The following is a 24,430-nucleotide window of genomic DNA, read 5'->3' on the forward strand; positions in this document are numbered from 1 at the left end:
GAGCTTAAAACTTAATAACAAAACCTAACAGAAAAACAAAATGCGTTCGTACAGGAATAAAATCTAAAGTCTTCTGAAGTCTGGTTTCCAAACCTTTGTCTGAAAACACGTTTTAAAATATCCTTATTATCTCTATCAATTTTGAGTACTTGTGCCACAGATGGGCACAATGACTAGTTTACAGGAGGATCTCATCCTGCGCACTATTGACATTTGGGCTGGATAATTCTTTGGGGGTGGAAGGAGCTGCCCTGTGCATTATAAAATATTTAGCAGCATCCCTGGCCTCTGCCCACTAGATGCCAGTAGTAACCCTCCTCCCCCAAGCTCATGGTAATAAAAAAATGTCTCCAGACATTGCCAAATGTCTCCTAAGATATGATTACCATATTTAGCAAATAAAAATGCAACTAGGATGCCTAGTTACATGTGAATTTTATAGACCCACAGACATAGAAAACAAACTAATGATTACCAAGGGGGAAAGGGATAAATTAGGAGGTTGGAATTAATTTATACATCCTACTATATATAAAGTAGATAACCAACGAGGACCTACTGTATAGCACAGGGAACTATACTCAATATTTTGTAATAACCTATAAGAGAAAAGAATCTGAAAAAGAATAGATATATATTTATGTATAACTGAGTCACTGTGCTGTACACCTGAAACTAACACAACATTGTAAATCAACTATACTTGAATTTTTAAAAAGTGAATGTCAGATAAACAGCAAATAATTTTTAGTGTAAGTATGTCCCAAATATTGCATGGGACATACTTGTTTTTTCTTTTTAATTTATTTATTTTTGGCTGCGTTGGGTCTTTCTTGCTGCGTGAGTGCTTTCTCTAATTGTGGTGAGCGGCGGCTACTCTTCGTTGCGGTGCGCAGGCTTCTCATTGCGGTGGCTTCTCTTGTTGCGGAGCACGGGCTCCAGGCGCGCGGGCTTCAGTAGTTGTGGCATGTGGGCTCAGTAGTTGTGGCTCGCGGGTTCTAGAGCGCAGGCTCAGTAGTTGTGGCACATGGGCTTAGTTGCTCCGCGGCATGTGGGATCTTCCCGGAACAGGGCTGGAACCCGTGTCCCCTGCATTGGCAGGCAGATTCTTAACCACTGTGCCACCAGGGAAGTCTGCATGGGACATACTTATACTAAAAATTTTTTAGATCGAATATGACTGGTGACCTGATTTTATGTGGCCACCCTGCGGCAGGGGATCGGGGTGGCAGGGAAAGCAGGATCGTTGATGCATTAAACAAGATGATGTGCGTGAGGTACCTGGCACATGGTGAGTGTACTATAAATATTCTGGGAATCTGTTACAGGCCTTGAATGCACTTATCTGTATCCCTCCTGGAGGCTGCAGTTGGAAGCTCAAAGCTTCCTGTCCTTTACCACAACTGTAATCGGAGTGGGGTGCGCCATCATGAGGAGGAAGGGAGCCCACGTGTGAATCTGTAAGCGCCGGTACTAGCGTTCTGGTTAAAGCTGGTTTTATAGCTGCTCTCCTGGAGCAGCAGTCTGCCTGTGCTCTAGTGCTCTGTCACCGTGGGCTCCCTGAGTTTTTACATCATTTCTCTTAAGTAGCAGCCAGAGAAGGTGACGTTGAGTGAAAAACTGCTGCGCTTGTCCCAGACTCAGTCACTCTGGGTTTGATTTTTCTGGCGCCGCAACCCTAGAAAACCATTCTCTGGGATGCACCAGGACCAATCATTTCCACAGTGGGTAGCAGTGAGGACCTTCTTTCTGGGCCAAGATTAATGACCCAAGCAATCAGCCTTTCCAGAGAGCAAAGGTGAAATGTAACTCTGGGTAGATGCCTGACATTTTGAAACAAAGGGAAAGGGGGTGGGGGCGGGTGAGGAGAAATAGCATTTGTATGTCTCACGCAGGGTCATAAATCAGGGATGGGCAAGAGTGAACTGGGTTTCTGCCAACAATTGAACTGATTTGGGTTCCTATGTTCTATTTTCAAACAATCTGTATGAAACATGCTTTAAAGACATGAGAAGTGCCCCTTTGAGTTACGTATTGGTATATGAACTCTTGAGAGTTTTACTTTTCCAAAAGGAAGTCCAGTTCGTGTGGGGGAAGTCTTAAGTCTGTCCACGAGAAAGTACATTCGTTGCTCTAGAGGGAAGCCAAACTATAACATTGGAAACTGCGGGAAATGAAGAAGTATTGGCAAAGTGTACAAACTTTCAGTTGTAAGTTGAATAAGTTCCGGGGATCTAATATGACCATAGTTCTGTGTGTGTTATAGTGACAACAGATAAATAATTCTGTATTGTATACTTGAAATTTGTGGAGTAGATCTTAAATGTGGGTTGGTGTATATGTGTATTAACTTGATTATGATAATCATTTCACAAGCTATATATATATATCAAATCATCACTTTGTACACCTTAAACGGGTACATTTTAAAATTGTCCATCATACCTCAATAAAGCTTGAAAAAACAAAAATTGTAAAGACGTCCTTGGTGGTCCAGTGGTTAAGACTCTGCACTTCCACTGACTGCGGGGGCTTGAGTTTGATCCCTGGTTGGAGAACTAAGATCCCACATGCCATGTGGTGCGACCAAGAAATAAGAAAATTTTTTAAAAATCGTAAACAGTTCCAACATATTTCAAAATACCACCATGCATGATCTCCTACCACAAGGAAATTCAGCTAGAAATCAGTTACCGAAACAAAACTCCATATATTTGGAAATTAGGAAATATAATGATATGTTTCCAAAAAGTCACTTTTGAAGGTATTAGGCAAATACTCTGATTTTAAAGGAATCCAAGAACAGGTTACTTATTGATTAACTAATAAGCATTTGTCGAGTGACTACTCTTTGCCACGTTTTGTACTAAAGATGAATAAGACGTGGCCCCTGCCCTCCAGGAAGAGACTTGCCGATGAATGATTACTCTCTGCTGCGGCTTTTCTCCGTGTCAGGCACCACGCTAAGGGCTGTGGGAATTCACAGGATCCCAAGATAGCTCAGTGGGGGAAGTGAATACTCGTTAATGTGTCTGGAAGAATTTACAGAGGATGTTCCTCTCTACTTGGTGAAAAGAAGACTGAAGCTTAGGAGTTCTCCAAACTGACGAGGACGGGGAAGGGTAAAGATGTAAAGATGTTGCACAGCAGGTAGCAAAGATTGGAAGGAGGGATTTCTGAGGAATGAGGCTGGAGAGAAGGGCAGGAGCCAGGTCTTGGAGGGCCCTGTGGTCACACTAAAGAATCTGAACTTTATCCTGAAGGGCCAGTGGAGAACCACTAAAAGGTTTCAAGCTAGTAAGTGAGTTTGTGATTCCGTTTTTCTTATGGAAAGATCTCTTGAAGGTACATGGAAGATAGATTAGACTAGGCAGGTTGGAAGCTGGTTGGAAACTCTGTTAAAGAGAGGTGGTATTCAAATAACAAATGCTGGCAAGGGTGTGGAGAGAACTGTACACTGTTGGTGGGCCTGTAGATTGGTGCAGCCACTGTGGAAAACAGTACTTCCCTGGTGGTGCAGTGGATAAGACTCCATGCCCCCAGTGCAGGGGGGCCAGGTTTGACCCCTGGTCAGGGAACTAGATCCCACATGCATGCTGCAACTGAGAATTTGCATGCCACAACTAAGGAGCCCGCCTGCCGCAACTAAGGAGCCCATGTGCTGCAACTAAGGAGCTGGTGAGCCACAACTAAGGAGCCCGCTGGCCGCAACTAAGACCCAGTGCAAACAAATGAATAAATAACTACTAAAAAAAAAGAAGGAAAACTGAAAATGGAACCACCATATGACCCAGCAATTCCACTCTTGGGTATATATCTGAAGAAAAAAACGAAAACAACTACTTCAAAAAGGTACATGAGGGAATGGCTCTTGGCCTGCGGTGGGTTCAAGGTCCCCGGCTGGTCTGGGGCTCCCGTGCTCTGCTTCTCCCCACTGAGCTGCTGCCTGGTGCAGAGGACGCCATGGCGCTCTGGATCACCAGGATGAGCTGCTAAGGACGGTGAACAAACGCGGCTCTCCTGGCTCGCTGTGTCTCCTCTCCCTATCTCGCCTGCTGGAGTTCCCCTGGCAGGAGTGGACCGGGACAGATTTGGGGGGAGGATGGCAGTCAGTGGGCCCCTAAAATGGTGGGAGAGTTTGGGGTGCAGACGGATGGAGAGAGGAAGAACACGAAAATTAATGCTGAAAATAAGGCGAAGGTCAGTATGGCAGGCACAAAGCGCGTGCCTGTGGCCACTGTTGCAACCTCTAAGCCCGGGCTGAGGCCAAGGACAGCTCTTGGAGACATCGGCAACAAAGTCAGTGAACAGCCACAGGCCAAACTACCCCTGAAAAAGGAAGCAAAAACTTTAGGTGCTGGAAAAGTTATTGCTAAAAATCTACCAAAACCTCTGGAAAAGGCTCCTATACCTGTGCCGGAGCCCCCAGCGGAGCTGGATCTGGAGCCAGAGCCAGAACCCGAGCCTGTTAAAGCAGAGAAACTTCCCCCTGAGCCTATTTTGGTTGATACTCCCTCTCCAAGCCCCATGGAAACATCTGTCTGTGCCCCTGCAGGAGAATATGTGTGTCGGGCTTTCTCTGATGTAATTCTTACAGCGAGTGATGTGGGTGCAGAAGATGGAGCGGATCCAAACCTTTGTAGTGAATATGTAAAAGATATCTATGCTTATCTGAGACAACTGGAGGAAGAGGAAGCAGTCAGACCAAACTACCTACTGGGTCGTGAAATCACTGGAAACATGAGAGCCATCCTAACTGACTGGCCAGTGCAGGTTCAAATGAAATTCACTTACTCCAGGAGACCATGTACATGACTGTTTCCATTATTGACCAGTTCATGCAGGATAGTTGTGTGCCCAAGAAGATGCTGCAGCTGGTTGGTGTCACTGCCATGTTTATTGCAAGCAAATACGAGGAAATGTACCCTCCAGAAATTGGTGACTTTGCCTTTGTGACTGACAACACCTACACTAAGTACCAAATCAAACAGATGGAAATGAAGATTCTAAGAGCTTTAAATTTTAGTCTGGGTCGCCCTCTACCCCTGCATTTCCTTAGGAGAGCATCTAAGATTGGAGAGGTTGATGCTGAGCTACAAACTTTGGCCAAATATCTGTTGGAACTATGTTGGACTACGATATGGTGCACTTTCCTTCTTCTCAGGTTGCAGTGGGAGCTTTTTGTTTAGCACTGAAAATTCTTGATGATGGTGGATGGACACCAACTCTACAGCATTACCTGTCATACACGGTCAACAATCGCTTCTTGTTGTTATGCAACACCTGGCTAAGAATATAGTCATGGTGAATCGTGGGCTTACAAAGCACATGACTATCAAGAACAAGTAGGCCACATCTAAGCATGCTAAGATCAGCACTCTAGCACAGCTGAATTCTGCACTCGTTCAAGATTTAGCCAAGGCTGTGGCAAAGGCTTAACTTGTGAACTTTGGAATACTATAATATCTGCAAATAAAATTGGCACCATGTGCCATCTGTACATATTTTAAAAAAAAGGTACATGCACCCCAATGTACATAGTATCATCATTTACAATAGCCAAGATATGGAAGCAACCTAAGTGTTCATCAACAGATGAATCGATGTAGAAGATGTGGTATATGTACACAACGGAATACTACGGAGCCATAAGAAAAAGAATGAGATTTTGCCATTTGCAACAATGGATTTGGAGGGTATTATGCTTAGTGAAATAGGTCAGAGAAAGGCAAATACTATATTATAATCAATTATATGTTGAATCTAAAAAATGAAACAAACTAGTGAATATAACAAAATAGAAACAGACATAGATACAGAGAACAAACTAACGGTTACCAGTGGGCAGAGGGAAGGGTGGAGGGGCAAGATAGGGGTAGCAGATTAAGAGATACAAACCACTATGTCTAAGATAAATAAGCTACAGGGATATATTTTATAGCACAGCACAGGGAATATAGCCCATATTTTATAATAACTATAAATGGAGTATAGCCTTTAAAAATTGTGAATCACTGTGTTGTATACCTGAAACATATAATATTGTACATCAGCTATTCCTAATAAAATTAACACACGTTGTTCCCAGAAGAGAAAAACAGGGGATATTAAAATCATTTAACCACAGGGCATTTCCCAGTCAGAGGAGAAGAAAGCCGAAGCACTGGCACCAGGTCCTGAGGCCCCTGCTGGGTCAAGCAGACCCCGCTGTTGCTGGACCATGGAGAGATCCAAGGCTCAGGACTCAGGGCAGTATCCATGACACACATACTTCCGTATTGCAGAAGTGGGCACAGCCCTACAGATCCGTGCCCTCTGCGCATCAGCCCTGTTAGGGTGAGCTGAACGAGGGGTGAGGGCCTGGCCTAAAGCAGAGGTGGAAAGAAAGGAACACGTTTGGGAGAAATACAGAAAATAGCATCATATTCTCAGTGATTGACTAGACACAGGGAGGGAAGAGAGTAGAGGCTGGCTTCCACATTCCTGGTCTGGAAGGCTGTGAGGAAGGAAGGTTGAGCATCTCCACCCGGGCTGGGGCCTTTCATGAAGCATCCTATGACCACAAACATCCTATGACCACAAACACCACAAAGATCAGAAGGCTGTTCTCTGGGTGGGTTTAAACTGGATACAAGTGAGCAATATCCAGCTATGGGGCTGATGGAGTGGACCTCTCCAGCCTCATATTTCCACCCACGGTGCCTGGAAGCAGGGTGTGATGTCCCCTTCCTTGAGCTCCCAGGTCACTGTGATGGCCATGCATTTCCTAGCCTGTTAGAATGGAATTTTTTTTGACATAAATGACAAAACTCTATGGGCCATTTTGGGCCTGAATCATGAGCTAAGCAGCTGTTTCGCTTGTCAAGCGTTAAACGATTTGTTCTGGATCAGAGGCTACAAGGCAAGAAATGGGGCTAGAAAAACAGGAGCAGGTAGAGAGGTCAACAGTTAGTGGAGATGTATGAGTGCGACCTTTGGCACCAGCAACAAAGAACACTCAGGCTGACCTCTGTTGTCATAACACGGGAAATACTACAGCCCCTTCCTCATCCCCACCCTGGGGAGAAAAACTTTCTTCTAAGAGTGGATTCCATGAGCATTTCTGTGCTCTGTCATTAATAATCTGCTGGAAATGAAGAGAGAGCTTTTACTGATCAAGAGCAGCAAACTCTTGCTGACACCATGTGCAAAGAACAAAGAGATCTTCGTCTGGAATAGAATAGGGATCATGAAGTTGTATGGAGCACTGTTTAGAAAAAAATAGTTTTTTAGGGCTTCCCTGGTGGCGTGGTGGTTGAGAGTCCACATGCCGATGCAGGGGACACGGGTTCGTGCCCTGGTCCGGGAAGATCCCACATGCCGCGAAGCGGCTGGGCCCGTGAGCCATGGACGCTGAGCCTGCGTGTCTGGAGCCTGTGCTCCGCAACAGGAGAGGCCGCAACAGTGAGAGGCCCGCGTATCACAAAAAATATATATATATATATTTTTAAGGACAGCTGATTTGAAAGCAGATTGACTGATTTGCTAATATGGAAAATAAGTATCATTTTGCTACAAGTTCTCTACCAACCTTTGGGCACTTGTGTCAGTACAAATTGTGGCTTACAAGTTTGTTTTGTTCTGTTCAATTTTGAAAGTGTTCCATTTCTTACCATGGATCTATACTCAAGAGAGGTTTTCCTGTGGCTTCATCTGGTCCAGGCACAAGATCTTAGAATCAGAGAGAACCTGAGCCCCAGAAATGGCTTTAGAGTCTATTACTCCAACTTTCTACCTAATGTAAGAATTCCCAATATTTATTTTTGTTTGCTTTTCAGTTTCCTAAAACGATGCCTGTTCACAAAATGAACATAGTTGATTTATTATTATTCGTCCATGGATATCAGCTTATGTAAGAGTTTATATATTAATATAAGTCTGCAAAACATATACAGTTCCTTTTTTTTTTTTTTTTTAATGTGGTACGTGGGCCACTCACTGTTGTGGCCTCTCCCGTTGCGGAGCACAGTCTCCGGACGCACAGGCTCAGCGGCCATGGCTCACGGGCCCAGCCACTCCGCGGCATGTGGGATCTTCCCGGACCGGGGCACGAACCTGTGTCCCCTGCATCGGCAGGCGGACTCTCAACCACTGCGCCACCAGGGAAGCCCTATACAGTTCCTTTTAAATAAATATTTATGTGTGTAAAACAGAGAAGGAAAGTTAATGTGTGCCTATATGTGCTATAAGATAATAAATATGAATATATTCAGTGTATTTACAGAGTAATGAGCTGCCTTTATATGCATTTATAAGCTTCATTTGTATATGGTCAAAATTTGACTATCCTATAGGCTATTGTGGTATATATTTATAGAAAAATTTTTGATAAAATTTCAATTGACCTACATTATTATTATTTATTATTATTTTGGCTGCGTTGGGTCTTCGTTGCTGTGTGCAGCCTTTCTCTAGTTGCGGTGAGCGGGGGCTACTCTTCCTTGTGGTGCTCAGGCTGGCTTCTCATTGTGGTGGCTTCTCTTGTTGGAAAGCATGGGCTGTAGGCGTGTGGGCTTTAGTAATTACGGCACACGGGCTCAGTAGTTGTGGCTCATGGGCTGTAGAGCGCAGGCTCAGTAGTTGTGGCACACAGGCTTAGTTGCTCCACGACATGTGGGATCTTCCCAGACCAGGGCTCGAGCCCGTGTCCCCTTCATTGGCAGATGGATTCTTAACCACTGCGCCACCAGGGAAGTCCTTGACCTACATAGTCATAGTACTAGTACTATATTATTGTTTGTCTACAAAAGAAAATTCCAAAGGACCTTTGTTTAAAACAGACACACACACACACATCTCTCTCTCTCTCTCTCTCTCTCTCACACACACACACACACACACACACACACACACACACACTTTATGCTGTCAGCTTTTTTCAAACCCTTGGACTCATTTCTGTCAGGGAAGCTTGGGAAGCACCATGCTTGAATGAGTCTTACATGCTTTTACCAGGAACTCTTTCTGGAAAGGTCCTCTCATTCTTTCTTTTCATATTTGGAGCACTCACAGCAGATAAACCCTGAAAAATAAGCCCATAAATTTCTGTGTTTCAAAAGCCACCAGGCAGTGTGCTTCTTCAAAAGTGTGGTTAGGATCACAAGTCAGAATCAGGAACCAGAAGCATAATGTGACTTCCTCCTGCTGTTGACTCTGGTTCTGTGCATTCCAAATGGTAGGACCAGAGCTTAGAAACAGAAATAGAGAAACCAGCAAGAAAGGTCAGCTTGTGGCCTAGGCCTGCTCTTAGAGACAGACAACTACGACAGTTAGTTGCACCCTCTCCCTGGGGTGTGTAATTCCAGTTGAATTGGCCCTCACTTCTTGAATGCATGATTTTGTGCTGCAGACAGATCCCCACGAGCTCTGTGTGTGTGATTTCTTTGTGTATCGCTGTTGGCAATAGCGCTTGTGCCATTACCGCTCAAGAGGCAACTGGCCTTGGCCTGAGAATCCAAAATCAGACTGTGACTAGAGATACAGGTTTACAGATGAAAGATCTGTGAACATCATTTTCTTTCCCACCCAGAGACACCGAGGCACTTCCTCACTGCTCTCCATAAATGAGTCCTGTAGTGTCAATGTTAAGATTCGTCAGAGTCAGAATTAACAACGTTAGTTTAGTTCTGAAAGTTGTATATGGATGCTAAATACTGTCGCAGTTATCATTCCAGTTTCCTTATCTCCTCTCTTTTCCCATCAGACCTTACATTTCAGAAAAATCAAAGGCTTGCAACTCTTTGAAAAGGTTTTTCCCCCCTCTGAGTAAAAAGTAATACAAGGTGATACAAAACTCAAAAATTAAATAATGCCAAAGCGAAAGGCCCCTAATAGCTCCCACCCGCTACCTTGAATAACCATGTAAAATAGTTGAGTATCTCTCCCTCCCGCTTGTTTTCTAGATATAATGATATAGTTTATGTGTATATAAAAATGAAATCACTACTATTTACATTGGTTTGAAAAGGATTTTTCCTCACTGAGCATGTTACTTGGACAGTTTCCAAATCAGTTCAGAAAAATCTACCTCACTTTTTTGCCAATAGTTACACTGTCTTCTATAGCATGGCTGTACCATAGTTTGTTTGTTTGTTTGTTTGTTTTTGCGGTACGCGAGCCTCTCGCCGCTGTGGCCTCTCCCGTTGCGGAGCACAGGCTCTGGACGCGCAGGCTCAGCGGCCATGGCTCACGGGCCCAGCCGCTCCGCGGCATGTGGGATCTTCCCAGACCGGGGCACGAACCCGTGTCCCCTGCATTGGCAGGCGGACTCTCAACCACTGTGCCACCAGGGAAGCCCCTGTACCATAGTTTATTTACCTATTATCTTCACCCTTGCTTTTCCCCCCCTTTTTTTAACAACTGAGAAGAAGGTGAAAAATGTCTGCTGATATCGGCCACAAGGACTGTCCAGCTGCACCTGGTTGAATCTTATGGAGCCACAGATAATACTAGATGTGTGACAACCTGAGTTTCTAGCTGAGGATTAATGTTTCATGCTGATTAGATAGTACTTATATTTTAAACCAGTGACAGGTTGAGGGGATAACATTTTATTTCTATAGGAATAAAAGCAGAAATTCACCTGATCATTGTTCCCTTCCTAAGCTTGTTGGCCACTTGAGAAAATGTATTTGGAGCCACTTTTCCAAAGAGAATTTTAGTTAGCTATGTGCCTTGTGAGTGAAGACCACTGACACAGAAATATAGGTGATTTATGTTTTAGCTATTGAAAACTGATCTCACCTATAGTATTTATTTTTTATTAATATTCATTAATAATACTAATGTTCTAGGACATTTGTGTCTTGTACCTAAAATATGCCTTCTTACCAAGGAACCGGGTCATTGAAAATATCATATAACTATCAATCAAATATAGATCAATAGAGTAGGTGCCAATTCACCAGTACTTCAGGAACAGAGCCAGAAAAGAACATGAAAGCCAGCATTCTTCTCCGTGTGGACCACTCTTCTGCCTTGGCACCTTGAAAGATTTCAGACAGTCAGGCAGCTGGGAAGGCATCTGGTTTCTGCATTCAGAGCACATCAGCTTGAGCCTGGTAAATGGCCTTGATTATCATGCAAGACACATAACACCCTTATTAGTGCCACGCTGATTAGCGCTGCACAGTCACCGCTTTCTGTAATACTCTAATTGAGGTCCTTCCTTGCCTGGAATGTACATTATGTTTAGATAAATCCCTCAGTATGATATTCTAATGGGTATTTTAAACAAAGTCCAAAGGACAGTTAGAACCACCGTCTATGCAAGAATCTTTTTTTTTTTAAAAGACAAAAAAGGCATGGTGCCAACATGAAGAAGAGAATCCGTTTTACTAAGTGTGGGTGAATATCCGAAAGCAACAACCGCTTTCCCAGTTGCATGTGGCTTGTATCACATTCTAGTCCTTCACTCCATGCTCATGTCTCCCCACTTCCTGATGTCTGTGGTTTGGGCTTTGTGTCACTCTCAAATGCAAATGTGACTCATCTTGAAATGGAGCTGGGGAGGAGGGGTCCTGAGAATTCACCGCCGAGTAGTTATGGCAGTCATTGTCGTCATTCTTATCATTCATTTTTAATCTAGGTTAATGGTATTTTAGTTTTACAAAGCATCTGCAGGGTCATTTCTTAAGACCCTCACTGTGTCTACCCCTCATTCAGGCCACAGGATATCATCCATCAGTCTCTGTCTCTCCGTACCGCCCCTCCCATCCCAGGGCATATCCTAAAAGGGGAGTAGGGTTGAACTCCTTTTCTAGGACTCCCTCCTGCTTCTAGGGCTCTCCTTTCTCTCTTCAAGTCAAATAGCTGTAATACAGTAGGAGAGAGTCGGGGATCGGGCATGGCACCGTCAGTCCTGGCTGGTCTCTTCTGCTTCTTTAGTACTGATTTGAACTGTATCTCAAACTTGGATGTTAGAAATTTATGAATTTGCTCTCTTCGTTTTCATGGACCCGAATCAGACAAGAAATTTATCAAGGGCTCTTACGAGAAGACTCCTTGGGATAGGTACCTCCGCCCCTTCTGTACTCCCTCTACACTTCCTTTAGAACCTGTTCTAGCAGGAGTCATACTGTTTATCATGTCTGTTAACACATCTGCCTCTTCTTCTGTACTTTAACTCCTTGAGGGCAGGAAATAAGCATTAGCCTCTACATCTCAGCACTGTGACTGGTACAGAGAGGCACTCAATAAAAGTATGAATGAATGAACAGAAAGTAAATTAAGGTATCACTAGGCATTAGGGAAGTGCAAATTAAAATCATGGTGAGATACCGCTACACACCTATAGAAGGCCAAAATTTAACCAAAAAAAAAAAAAAAAAAGAACTGGCAAAAAGGTGGTGGGAAGTGTGTAAAGAAGCTAGAACTCTCATATACTAGTGGTAGGGGGGCAAAATGGTACAGCCACTGTGGAAAATAGTTTGCAGTTTCTTATAAACCTAAGCATATACTTATTAAATGACTCAATTTACCCAGTCCTAGGTATTTACCAAGAGAAAGGGAAAACTTTGGGATACACAAAAAGCCGTCTGAAGTGTTTATAACGGCTTTATTTATAATCCCCTAAAAATGGAAAAATTCCAGCCGTCCTTCAGCTGATGAGTGGGTAAACACATGAAATATCCACACAGTGAAATGCTACTCAGCAATGAAAAGCCGCAACTATTAAAATGTGCAGCAGTCTGCATGAATGCGTTATGCGAAGCGTGAGAAGCCAGAGTTTAAAAGCTGCGTACAATATACATCCATTTATATGACATTGTGGAAAAGGCAAAACTGTAGGGACGGAGAACAGACCAGTGATTGCCAGGGGTCAGGCATAGAGGAGGGGTTGACTCTGAAGGGGCAGCGGGAAGGAATGTTTCGGGGTGATGCAATAATCTGTATCCTGATTATGATGGTGGTTACGTGACTCCGTACATTTATCAAACTCACAGAACAATGTAACTTAAAAAGTAATAACAGGGCTTCCCTGGTGGCGCAGTGGTTGAGAGTCTGCCTGCCGATGCAGGGAACACGGGTTTGTGCCTCGGTCCGGGAGGATCCCACATGCCGCGGAGCGGCTGGGCCCGTGAGCCATGGCCGCTGAGCCTGCACGTCCGGAGCCTGTGCTCCGTAACGGGAGAGGCCACAACAGTGAGAGGCCCGCAAACCGCAAAAAAAAAAAAAAAAAAAAGTAATAAAAAATTTTACTGTATACAAATTACAAATTTAATTTGAAAAAGTAAATCAGAGTTGTTTTGCTGCTTAGTGTAGATTCAGAAAAAATGTCAAAACAAAAGTAGCCTACAGCAATTCTGTACATGTTCAAGTACATATGTAAACGCAAAAGGGTATGCCTGTGTGTGTGTGTGTGTGTGCGCGCGCGCGTGTGCATTTAACAAACATTTAAAGAACACTTCCTATAGACCAGGACTTGCTATAGGCACTGGGGTTATATTGATGAGTCACAAAAGCAGAATTCCTGCTTTCATGGTGTGGAAAGGGAGAGACAGCAAAAAAAAAACAAATCAATGAATTCACAGCTTTAGATAGCAGTAGTGCTGTGGAGACAATAAAGCAGGTCTCGATGATAAGAGTGGGATTGGGTGTTCAGGCCTCTCTGAAGAGATGACCTTAAACTGAGACCTGGAAAGTATAAAGGAGGCATGCATGTATGCAAATACTCAGGCAGAGCAGTCCAGGAAGGGAAAACGTCAAACGCAAAGACCCCGAGGGGACTCCTTTGAGGACAAGAAATACTGAAAAATCCTCTCACTTCAAAACTCATAGGAAGGCTGGCTGACATACAACCACCATCCTTTCAGTGCATGGCTGGGCTTCCTAGGAAATAAGGCAAAGCCCCTAAAATGGAATTAAGCTTTGTGTATTCAGAGAACTTGAAGCAGGTCGGTGGGATGGACCAAGTGAAGGAGGGGACCAGCAGAAGATGAGCTCAGATATGTAGGTGGGGATCAGTTTCCGTTGGCTCCAGCACTTTTAAAAAAGAATTCCTTTATATGAAGCTCTTGGATCAAATGTGAAGTGAACAAGGTATGTTTTCTTAGTTCCGTCATATGATTTCCTCTGTGTTTTGGATATGTGAGACGTTTGAACTTCTGCTACATAAAACATTGAGAGGAGGCATCCCCTCCTAAAGTTTATGTTGTAGTTAATTTAGCAGTCCACATAGTCCTCAGGTATTAAATTCCCAGAAAGTGCTTATGAATCTAAGATTGATGTAGCATGTTTATATGATGTAGGTTGTTTATATGATTTATCAACAAAGTCTGTGTTTGAGTAAGCATAGACATGCGGACACGTGTGGTATAAGATTCTGCCTCAAATCCCGGTGGAGAAGATTCTGGTGCATAACTTCAGCTCTGTGGCCTTGAGGAACTCATGGCACCTCCAGAATCCCACTTGGCTCCTGTGCAAACAGTGAATAATTATACTAGTCTCCCAGGGATGGAATGTAGACTATCTGACTTTTGCTCACAGCAGCCTTCTAAATACCAAGAATTGCAAAAATTAGAATTTTGCCTCACATAATTCATCTATGCCTCCATCAATCTCTTCTCTGTTTTCAATTAGACTTGATATGCTTCATTCTTTCTCCTTTAGAGTCATGGTGGAATTTTGCTTTCAACCATTTTACATTCATTCAAATATTGCTTTTCTTTTAGTTCTTGAGAGATTTCCATCGGTATCCTGTTTGCTTGTTTTCATTATATTATAATAAAAACCTGTTCAGAAATTTAAAATTCTCTTGATCTAGTGTATGGCATGTGCGTGGGGAAAGATTGGCAAATGCCAGTTCTTAATCATTGCACTGGTCAGCATGCTGGCAGGAAACCAGTGACACCCTCAGAGGGGGTCGCTGAAAAGAGCTGCATGGGAACAGTTAAGAGAAACCAGTACAGAAGAATAAAGTACCTCGGAGCTAGTAGCAGAAGGGCATCCTGTGCCCACTATGCCTCAAAGGGCAAGGAGGGACAGAGATTGCCAGAACCTGACAAGAGCTGTGGTTTCACGAGAAGCTTCCAGGGGGTGAGCACACCCACTGTCAAACCTCCACGCAGCCAGGAGGAGGGGAGAAGGGAAGCAAGGGGAATAAATATCCTGCACCCTGCTGCCACCCTCTGTTCTCCTGCCAGTGCTTCCTTTATTCAAACCCAACTGGAAGCTGGTGGGCAAGGGGGCCAGTTGCTATGGTCCATAGAGGGCCATTTCCTGGCACACAGCAGAGACAAGAGTGCAGAGTGGTCTGCTGGAGACAGAAGATACCCAGCCCAGGGCTCTGTTGGAAAAAGCACTGTCCCAAATTCATTTACCTTGGCCTTTGGAGTTTGGTTGTTCAGAAACACACCGCGTCCGTAGGTGCAGACCCCTTTGATTCCAAGCATTTTTCTTCCCAGCACTGCTGTTGGCCGTCTTCAAGCTGAACTGGTCACTGTGGCTGATGCCCATATCAGCTCGTTCTTCTGGGGGTGGTAAGATCTGACTGTGAATCATTTGGAGGTATGGACACTCACAGTGACGTGGGGACCTCGCTGTCCCAGCAGGCAGTCTGGAGAGGGCTCTCCTCACCCCTCCTGTCTTCCTTTTCCAGGATGGAGCTTCAACATGGGGTCCGCCTACGAGTTTCATAGTTGGCGTGTGTTCATCATCGTCTGCGCCCTCCCCTGCGTCTGCTCAGTGGTGGCCCTCACGTTCATGCCTGAAAGCCCACGGTTCTTGTTGGAGGTAACGCTCATCATTACAAATACTCAAAGAAACTGCATACAGTGGAACGAGTCCCTTCAAATTCTAGGAAAGTATGTTTGCCTCTTCATTGGTACATTTTTCCTTCCTACGACGGAACCATGGAGGGTTTGGTTTCATGGGGTCATGCTTTCGACAACCAGCATGTGAAAAAGCTGCCTCGTGGCCAGAAAGCACTAACGTTCCTCCTCAAGCAACTCATTTCCCTCAACGAAGAGAATGTGGCTTCTTGTTTTATAAATGGACCTTACTATCCAAAGCTGCTATGTCTGGTTAGAGGCACATCCCTTGAGCTGCTAATGCACTCCAGGATATCCAAGTAGCCTGTGTGTTCCAGTGGGACGAACCTAAATGCATTTGCACTGTTACACCCAATTGGATCTGACACTACCACATGGTTATTGGAAAATCAGGGAGTATGTGTGTTTCACCTCCTGGCCCTTCACTGTCTACTCATATTTCTTAGGTTGGAAAACATGATGAAGCCTGGATGATTCTGAAGTTAATTCATGACACAAACATGAGAGCACGGGGTCAGCCTGAGAAAGTCTTCACGGTGAGTACTGCTTCTCAGTGAATCCTCCACACCAGAGGTCGAGAAACCTTTTCTGAAAAGGCCTGGTTGTAAATTGTTCTCTCGCTGCACCAGCCGCTCGTCTTTCATACTTGCCATTTTACCTATGCCTGCCGTGCTACTGTTGTATGTGCTGTTCCCTCTGCGTGGAATGTTCTTCCATCCTCGAGTTACAAAATTTATTCTCAACGGGAAAACTAGTCTAAACTAATGAAAATTGGATGCATGGAATTTTTTGGAAAGAACAATGTTTTTTTTTCCCCAGCACCTCCACCAAAATAAAAAAGAACAGTGGTTTTTAAATCCTTTGATATATGCAGCATAGACAAAAAATGTTTTGTCTAAAATAGGTTTAAAGGGGATATAAGCAAGATCTTCAGTGTCTTATAAACAATATCAATTATAGTTCTTAAAATAAGTCAAATAGTTCCTGATTAAACAGTCCCCTGAAATCTTATTTATTCATTTCATGTTTTAATAGGAAATGGATTTTTCATAGTGTGAAGATAGACTTCAGTCTAGCCTCTGTTCAAATTATCACAGATTCTCAATTAATAAAATTTTTTTCTGCAGTGTAATGGAGAAATGAAGATCAATAATGGATGTCTTCCACAGAGGCCCTGGGAGCCTTTGACTAGGCCCTTCTTTTGAGTAAATTAGCAATAAAGGAAAAGTTTTGTTTTTTTTTTTTTTTGGTGAATCCCACAGCATGCGGGATCTTAGTTCCCTGACCAGGGATCAAACCCGCGCACCCTGCAGTGGAAGCATGGAGTCTTAACCATTGGACCACCAGGGAATCCAAGAAATTTTTTTTAAATAAATTTATTTATTTATTTAAAATTGATTTATTTTATCGATTTATTTTTTTGGCTGCATTGGGTCTTTGTTGCTGCACACGGGCTTTCTCTAGTTGTGGCGAGGGGGGCTACTCTTTGTTGCAGTGTGTGGGCTTCTCATTGCAGTGGCTTCTCTTGTTGCGGAGCGTGGGCTCTAGGTGTGCGGGCTTCGGTAGCTGTGGCTCGTGGGCTCTAGAGCACAGGCTCAGTAGTTGTGGCTCACGGGCTTAGTTGCTCCGCAGCATGTGGGATCTTCCCGGACCAGGGCTCGAAGCCGTGTCCCATGCATTGGCAGGCGGATTCTTAACCACTGCGTCACCAGGGAAGCCCCAAGAATATTTTTAAATTAAAGGATCATAAGGCAAGAAGAATCTTGAGATGTTATTTAGATACTCAGTGTCCCTAACCCTTCTCAGCTAGATGAGGATAAACCCTTTACCCAAGACTTCTGAGAAGGTGTCTCTGTAGGGCCTCATTGCCCTGCTAACCTGCTTTTTCTTCCAGAAGGTCTGAGGTACCAAGTTCACTCATGGTCATCCACGTTAATATTACTGTATAAAGGTTAAGTGGGAATAAGGTGGGAACACTCTGAAAGAATGGGTAATCTCAAAGTCATTTATATGTAACTTTCAAAGTCATGACATGATTCCACCATGACACATTTGTCTTTTTCCTTGTTATATCTATTGATACAATACAGTGAATTCACATGCCTTCCTTCTCTCCTTTCTAAGCTTTTCTTCCTATGTGCCTACTTGAAATATTGTTTTTCAGGGCTTTATTTGCAGCTAACTTCCCTTTTAACCCTACACACTCTCCTTAGCTTATCTCAGCTACTTCCTAGATCTCTCTCTCCTAATGGGCAAATCTCCTGAGCTCCAGACGTACATGTTGAAGGTCTTTGTGGCCATACTCCTATGTACCATAGGCCCTTCAAATTCTGAATTTCTAAATCTGAACTTCTCACCTTAAGAGTTTCCAAACCTCTTCCTTGTCCAAAATTCTATCAGCAAGTACCACCAGCACCACCCAAACCAGAGCCCCGAAAACTATCCTATTTCTTTCTTTATCTCCAGTATGTCCAAGAAATCACTGTGTCCTATTATCCGCCATCCTAAATATCTCTCATTATTGTCTCTTACCTTTCCACCCTTCCTGCCACTGATTTGTTTCAGCCCTCCTTACTCACTGCCCTCTGCCCTTGCACTATTCTTCAGGAATAGCAAATGCTATGTAGTTTCCAATACATTCTTTTCTCTCACACCCCTGGACATTTGCACATGATATTCCTCCCACTTGGAATGCCCTTCAAGTAGTTGACACACATGGCAAATGACATACTTTTCCATAAGCTCCAACTCAAATTCCACAGTCCATGAAGGCTTTTTTCTCACTCTCAGGTCAACTTGGGTATTCTGTACAATATGTCTCTCCCATCTGATATAGATTTCCGTTAGAGTACTTTCTAATTTGTATGGTAATTGCTTGGATGGTGTGATGTTTTATGTTTGCACCTCCAGGGTCTAGTGCTAGGCCTGGCTCCCCATGGGTGCCAATGAAAGAATGCACAAACATTGATGAGTGGAGAAGAAGCCTCCCAAAAGTAATATGTCAAGTCAGAATGGCTATCATCAGAAAGAATACAAATAACAAACGTTGGCGAGGATTTGGAGAAAAGGGTACCCTCGTACACTGCTCGAAGGAATGTAAACTGGGGTAGCCAATGTAGAAAACAGTATGGAGTTACCTCAAAAAACTAAAAATAGAACTACCATATGATCCAGCAATTCCACTCTTGGGTATATATCCAAAAAAACCAAACACACTAATTTGAAAAGATACATACACCCCAGTGTTTATAGCAGCATTATTTACAATTGCCAAGGTATGGAAGAAACTTAAGTGTCCATCAACAAATGAATGGATAAAGAAGATGTGGTATGTATATATAATGGAATATTACTCAGCCATAAAAAAAGAATGAAATTTTGCCATTTGCAGCAACATGGATGGACTTGGAGGGCATTATGCTAAGTGAAATAAGTCAGAGAAAGACAAACACTGTATGATATCACTTATATGTGGAATCTAAAAAATACAAGCTAATGAATATAACAAAACAGAAACAGACTCACAGCTACAGAGAACAAACTAGTGGTTACCAGTGGGGAGAGTTAAAGGAGGAGGGGCAGTATAGGGGTAGGAGAAAGAAAGGGGTTATTATGGGATTATATGAAATCACTTGTGTGAAACTTTTGAAAACTGTAAAGCACTGTAGAATTTGATGAATCTTTCATTAAATACAAACAAAAAAAAAAGAAGAAGAAGAATACCCCTGTGATTTAAAAAAAGGAATTCTGGAATATCACAAAATAATGCCTACATGGATGATTTGGAGCTGACTCTGTTTGGAATCCCAGACATTAACTCAGACATTATTGTCATTAAATATGGACATCTTTGTTTACATAGCCATGAAGAGGCTACTGCCCACCTGGTGTAATTTGAAAGATACTGAGGGTCCCCAAATCACCTCTGTCAAAAGCCAGTCTTGGCAGCTGGAGTCTCATGATAGAAGTGCTCCTTTGGATGTTGGCAGACTCTCCAGAAAGATCTGTTCAGGAGTTATCCCTGGCAGGGTAATGTGTACACATTCCTGTGTCCTCTCTCAGGTGTATCAACAGCAGTTAGATGTTGACTGAAAGGGTCAGATGGGACAGGTCCACAAAGGAACCATGCTTTTTTTTCTCTCTCTCTCTATTTTCAGGTTTCATTCTCTGTGTTGGAAGCATTGCTTCTCCTGACTCTTCGTTCTTTTCCTTAGCAAAAGGAGGCTAGTTTAAGTCATGGATACAGCTTCAGGCTGATCCTCCATCATTTCTTCCCCTTCTAACCTTGAAGAGTCCGTGTTGAGGCTTGTAATTGAAGCTCATTCACTGGACCTCACCTCATGGTCACCTGCGGGTACTTGCTGACCAGGCACTCTCAGGGGCTGTGGGAGAAGGAAGCAAGGGTCACAGGGATGCTCTAAGAATGGAAGTTTGATGGGAAAGCTTTAAGAACTATGTTTAGGGGCCAAATTCATCAAATAAGCAGATTCCAAAGAAAAGTGTGTTCAGTCATTTTAGTCTAAGCAAAGTAGTTCTTAATCTAGAAGCGAATCTATCTGGATGTTTAATCTGCTAATGTATGCCTTTTTTAAAAAATTTATTTTATTGAAGTACAGTTGATTTACAATCTTGTGTTAATTTCTGCGGTACAGCAAAGTGATTCAGTTATACATGCATATTCATTCTTTTTCATATTCTTTTCCATTACAGTTTATCACAGGATATTGAATATAGTTCCCTGTGTTTACAGTAGGAGCTTGTTGTTTATCCATTCTCTATATAATAGTTTGCTTCTACTAATCCCCAAATCCCAATCCATCCCTCCCCAACCCCCTAATGTGTGCCTTTTTACTAGTGATTCAGAGAAGGGTATTTTGTTTTCATATTATTCCATTACTACTTACTCTTCCCCCTCTTCTTCATGGTATTCCCTTCCATTTGTTCTTTTTTTTTCGCCATTCATTCTTTATTCAGTTCTTTTGAGTCTCTGTACTTACACCAGTGGTCTCATATATGTATGGATACCTGCTTGTGTATCAAATACCTGCTTCCTTTTTGTTGGAGTCAGCTTTCACTCCTTTAAAAACAAATTGTAAGCCTAAACTCCGCCAACTTCAGAGAAGAGAACTCAACACTTTGCCCTCTGTTGCTCCTTACAGGTAAACAGAATCAAAACCCCAAGACAAATAGATGAGCTGATCGAAATCGAGAGTGACACAGGAACATGGTACAGGAGGTGTTTTGTTCGGATCCGCACAGAACTGTATGGAGTAAGTAACAAGCCCATCCTGACTTGCTGGCCAACTTGGTACTTGAGGTTAGTCAGAAACAGGATTGACTCAATCTGTCCCGTGAATGGGGTTCTTCCCCCTTCTGCCCAGGACACCCGATTCCTAGAGTAGGACCAGGTAATAGGATCCCCTTGGGATTAGCGGGGTTACCAAGACATTCCCTCTTTGGGGAGGGAAGGTATTAGGCAAGGAGTCCTGGCAGTGATGGGGTACACTGATGTCTTGAGTTACTTTGTCCATTGGAAGCTGATAAATAAAAATTCCAGAAACCAAAAATTTGGGTTCCTATAGCCTTTAGCTTTTACACTGTAAGTTCAAATGAATCCAGCCCAAAGAAAACTCAACATTTTTTATAATTTGTTGGAGGAGGTTGGGAAATGCGGTTGACTAGGTAACTGCCTAAGAAAATTAACTCTCTAATATTTCACAGATTTGGTTGACTTTTATGAGCTGTTTCACCTACCCAGTCAAGGACAATACCATAAAGCTTACGATTGTTTGGTTCACGCTGTCCTTTGGGTAAGTGATGCCTAAATTCTTGGTGAGTGAAATCTTTAAATTTCCACACTGTAACTCCCAACCACGCTGCTTTTCTTCTTATACTGTTTGATGCTGTTAACCTCTACGAAAGAATTTTTTTTTTCATTTTCCATTTGCTGGCAATTACAGTTTTTATCACCCAGTCATTTAATTTATGTTGTCATAAAGAAGCGGGGGTGGCAAAACCAACAGTGTCTGGAAAGTTCGATAAGCCCGCGAATGGTTTGCCCCCATGATTTCTCCACCCTCCTCTCCTCACTGGCGCGGCCCCAGCCCACTGGCCTCTTTGCTCTTCCTCAAATGTGTCAGAACTTTCTTGAACATGTTCCATCTCGGGCCTTAGTCCTGCCCCCGGACATGGCCTGGCTCATCTCCTCTCCTCCTTTGAGTCTTTCCTGGTGTGTCACCTTCTCAATGATACCTCCCGAAGCACCTTTTTAAAAACTGCAGCCCCTCAGTACTCCCGGTCCCCTTTTCAGCTTTATTATTCCCCATCGTACCTTCTATCATCTTCTAATAGACAAAAAGCTTTTCCATTTTTTTTTTTTTTTTTTGCGGTACGTGGGCCTCTCACTGTTGTGGCCTCTCCCGTTGCGGAGCACAGGCTCCGGACGCGCAGGCCCAGCGGCCATGGCTCACGGGCCCAGCCGCTCCGCGGCAGGTGGGATCTTCCCAGACCGGGGCACGAACCCGTGTCCCCTGCATCGGCAGGCGGACTCTCAACCACTGCGCCACCAGGGAAGCCCTCCATTCTTTAAAGAATAAAGAAAGCTCTGTCTTCCTCCTCTGGAAGTTCTGTGAGAACAGGGATTTTAAACTGTTTTGCTCACGGATATATGGCCCTGGCACATAATAAGTGCTCAATAAATAAAACCACCATAAATGTATTCTAAGAAAACAGGAGGTAGGGAGAACATTTCAGAATTTTTGTTGCAAATGGTTGACATACTCACTTTAGAATATGTGTATACAACTCGATTTTTGCCTAATTTATTGTTCTTTAAAGGCAGGTAGATAATACCCTACACTTTCAGGTCAATAGGCTCTGGTAGAGCCCAATATTTATGCTGCAAGCTCCATGTCTTAACATCCCTAAATGAAAACCAGTGAGTGATCGCAGATGACCAGCCTTTCCCAGTGCTGTGTGTTGTAGTAAAGGGAGAGACCAGGAAGGTAGGGGTTGTTCTGCTGTGTGACTTGGGGACACTACCAAGTTTTAGTTCCTTATTTCTAAATTGACAGGGTTGACTTAGAACATGTAAAGTAACTCCCACTCAAGTTCTAAAAAAAAATTGATCTATGAAGGAAGAGAGGGCTGAAAATTAACGAGTATTAAATGCCTACTACGGGGCTTCCCTCGTGGTGCAGTGGTTTAAGAATCCGCCTGCCAATGCAGGGGACACAGGTTCGAGCCCTGGTCCGGGAAGATCCCACATGCAGCGGAGCAACTAAGCCCGTGCACCACAACTACTGAGCCTGTGCCCTAGAGCCCGTGAGCCACAACTACTGCGCCCACACACCACAACTACTGCGCCCGCGCGCCTAGAGCCCATGATCCTCAACAAGAGAAGCCACCGCAATGAGAAGCCCTTGCACCGCAACGAAGAGTAGCCCCCGCTCGACTCAACTAGAGAAAGCCCGCACGCAGCAACAAAGACCCAACGCAGCCAAAAATAAATAAATTAAGTAAATAAATTTATTAAAAAAAAAAAAACAACTTCGTCTTTTGAGCACTCGCTATGTGCTAGGTACTTGGCATTCCATTTAATCCAAGCAACTACCCAGGAAGGTGGGTACTATCATCATTCCGATATTAGAGATGGGGGGATAACTGAGGCTTTTATAACTTGCCCAGGATCACACAGCTGGTGACTGGCAAGGCCAGGATTCAAACCTAGCATATCTACCTGCAAAAGTTATGCTCATGACTGCTTCTTTCCCTGTGTAGCTCAATGTAACTAGGGATAAGCTAGAGCAGTGGTTCTCAAACTTGAGTGTGCATCAGAAGACTTACACGAAGGACTCCATCCCACAGTTTCTGATTCAGCAGGTCTGGATGAGGCCTGAGAGTCTGCGTTTCTAACAAGTTCCCGGGTGATGTTGATGCTGCTGGCCCAGGGACCGTGCTTTGGGTGGGAACCACCAGTTTAGAGCAGCGTTGTCCAGTAAAAATATAATGTCAGGCACATGTGTCATTTTAAATGTTCTGGCAGCCACATTTAAAGAAAAAAAAAAGGAAAAGGAAACAGGTGAAACAAATTTTAATAACATTTTATTTCACTCATTTTGTCCAAAATATTATCATTCTGACATTTAATCAATATGAAGTGATTAGCAACTTAATTTTACGTTTTTTTTCCCATAAGTATTCAAATCTGGTGTTTCATACTCATGGCACATCTCATTCAGACTGGTCACATTTAACTGCTCAGTAGCCGCATGTGGTTAGTGGCTGCTGTTATGAAGGTCACAGCTGTATGACTGAGCTGTAAGCTGTTAGAATAGCACACCAGAGGCAAGAGGCAGAAAGTGGGCAGTAACCTGGCTTTTCCAATGAATAACTTAAATGACCTTTTTTCCAGCCTTGAACTTCTTTGAGCGTGGGCTCTGCCCCCAGGCTAGCGGTACCATAGTAGTGTAGGAACCAAGAAAGATTGTCCATTAATAAAGAGGTCATTCTTTAAGGACCCTCACAGTCTGGGGACCCCAGGAGTTTGTAGCTCCAGACTAGGAGATGGGGTCCTTCAGTGCAGCCTACGGGGATGAGAAAAACATTAGGGCCAGGATGCC

At 43.5% G+C, this 24,430-nt stretch overlaps 1 protein-coding gene and 1 pseudogene across 1 annotated transcript in view; both read left to right on the plus strand.

Annotated features, from left to right (window-relative positions):
• SV2C (synaptic vesicle glycoprotein 2C) overlaps nucleotides 1-24,430 on the plus strand; it is a 240,420-nt gene that overhangs the window by 191,397 nt on the left and 24,593 nt on the right. Inside the window, exons 5-8 of the mRNA XM_030846089.2 lie at nucleotides 15,638-15,771; nucleotides 16,256-16,345; nucleotides 20,969-21,079; nucleotides 21,531-21,619. Of these exons, the coding sequence (XP_030701949.1) occupies nucleotides 15,638-15,771; nucleotides 16,256-16,345; nucleotides 20,969-21,079; nucleotides 21,531-21,619 (424 nt within the window). The remainder of the gene's footprint in view (nucleotides 1-15,637; nucleotides 15,772-16,255; nucleotides 16,346-20,968; nucleotides 21,080-21,530; nucleotides 21,620-24,430) is intronic.
• LOC115846859 (G2/mitotic-specific cyclin-B1 pseudogene) lies at nucleotides 4,126-5,439 on the plus strand (annotated as a pseudogene).

This window comes from Globicephala melas, chromosome 3 (genome assembly GCF_963455315.2).
Source record: "Globicephala melas chromosome 3, mGloMel1.2, whole genome shotgun sequence".
NCBI classification, from domain to species: Eukaryota; Metazoa; Chordata; class Mammalia; order Artiodactyla; family Delphinidae; genus Globicephala; species Globicephala melas.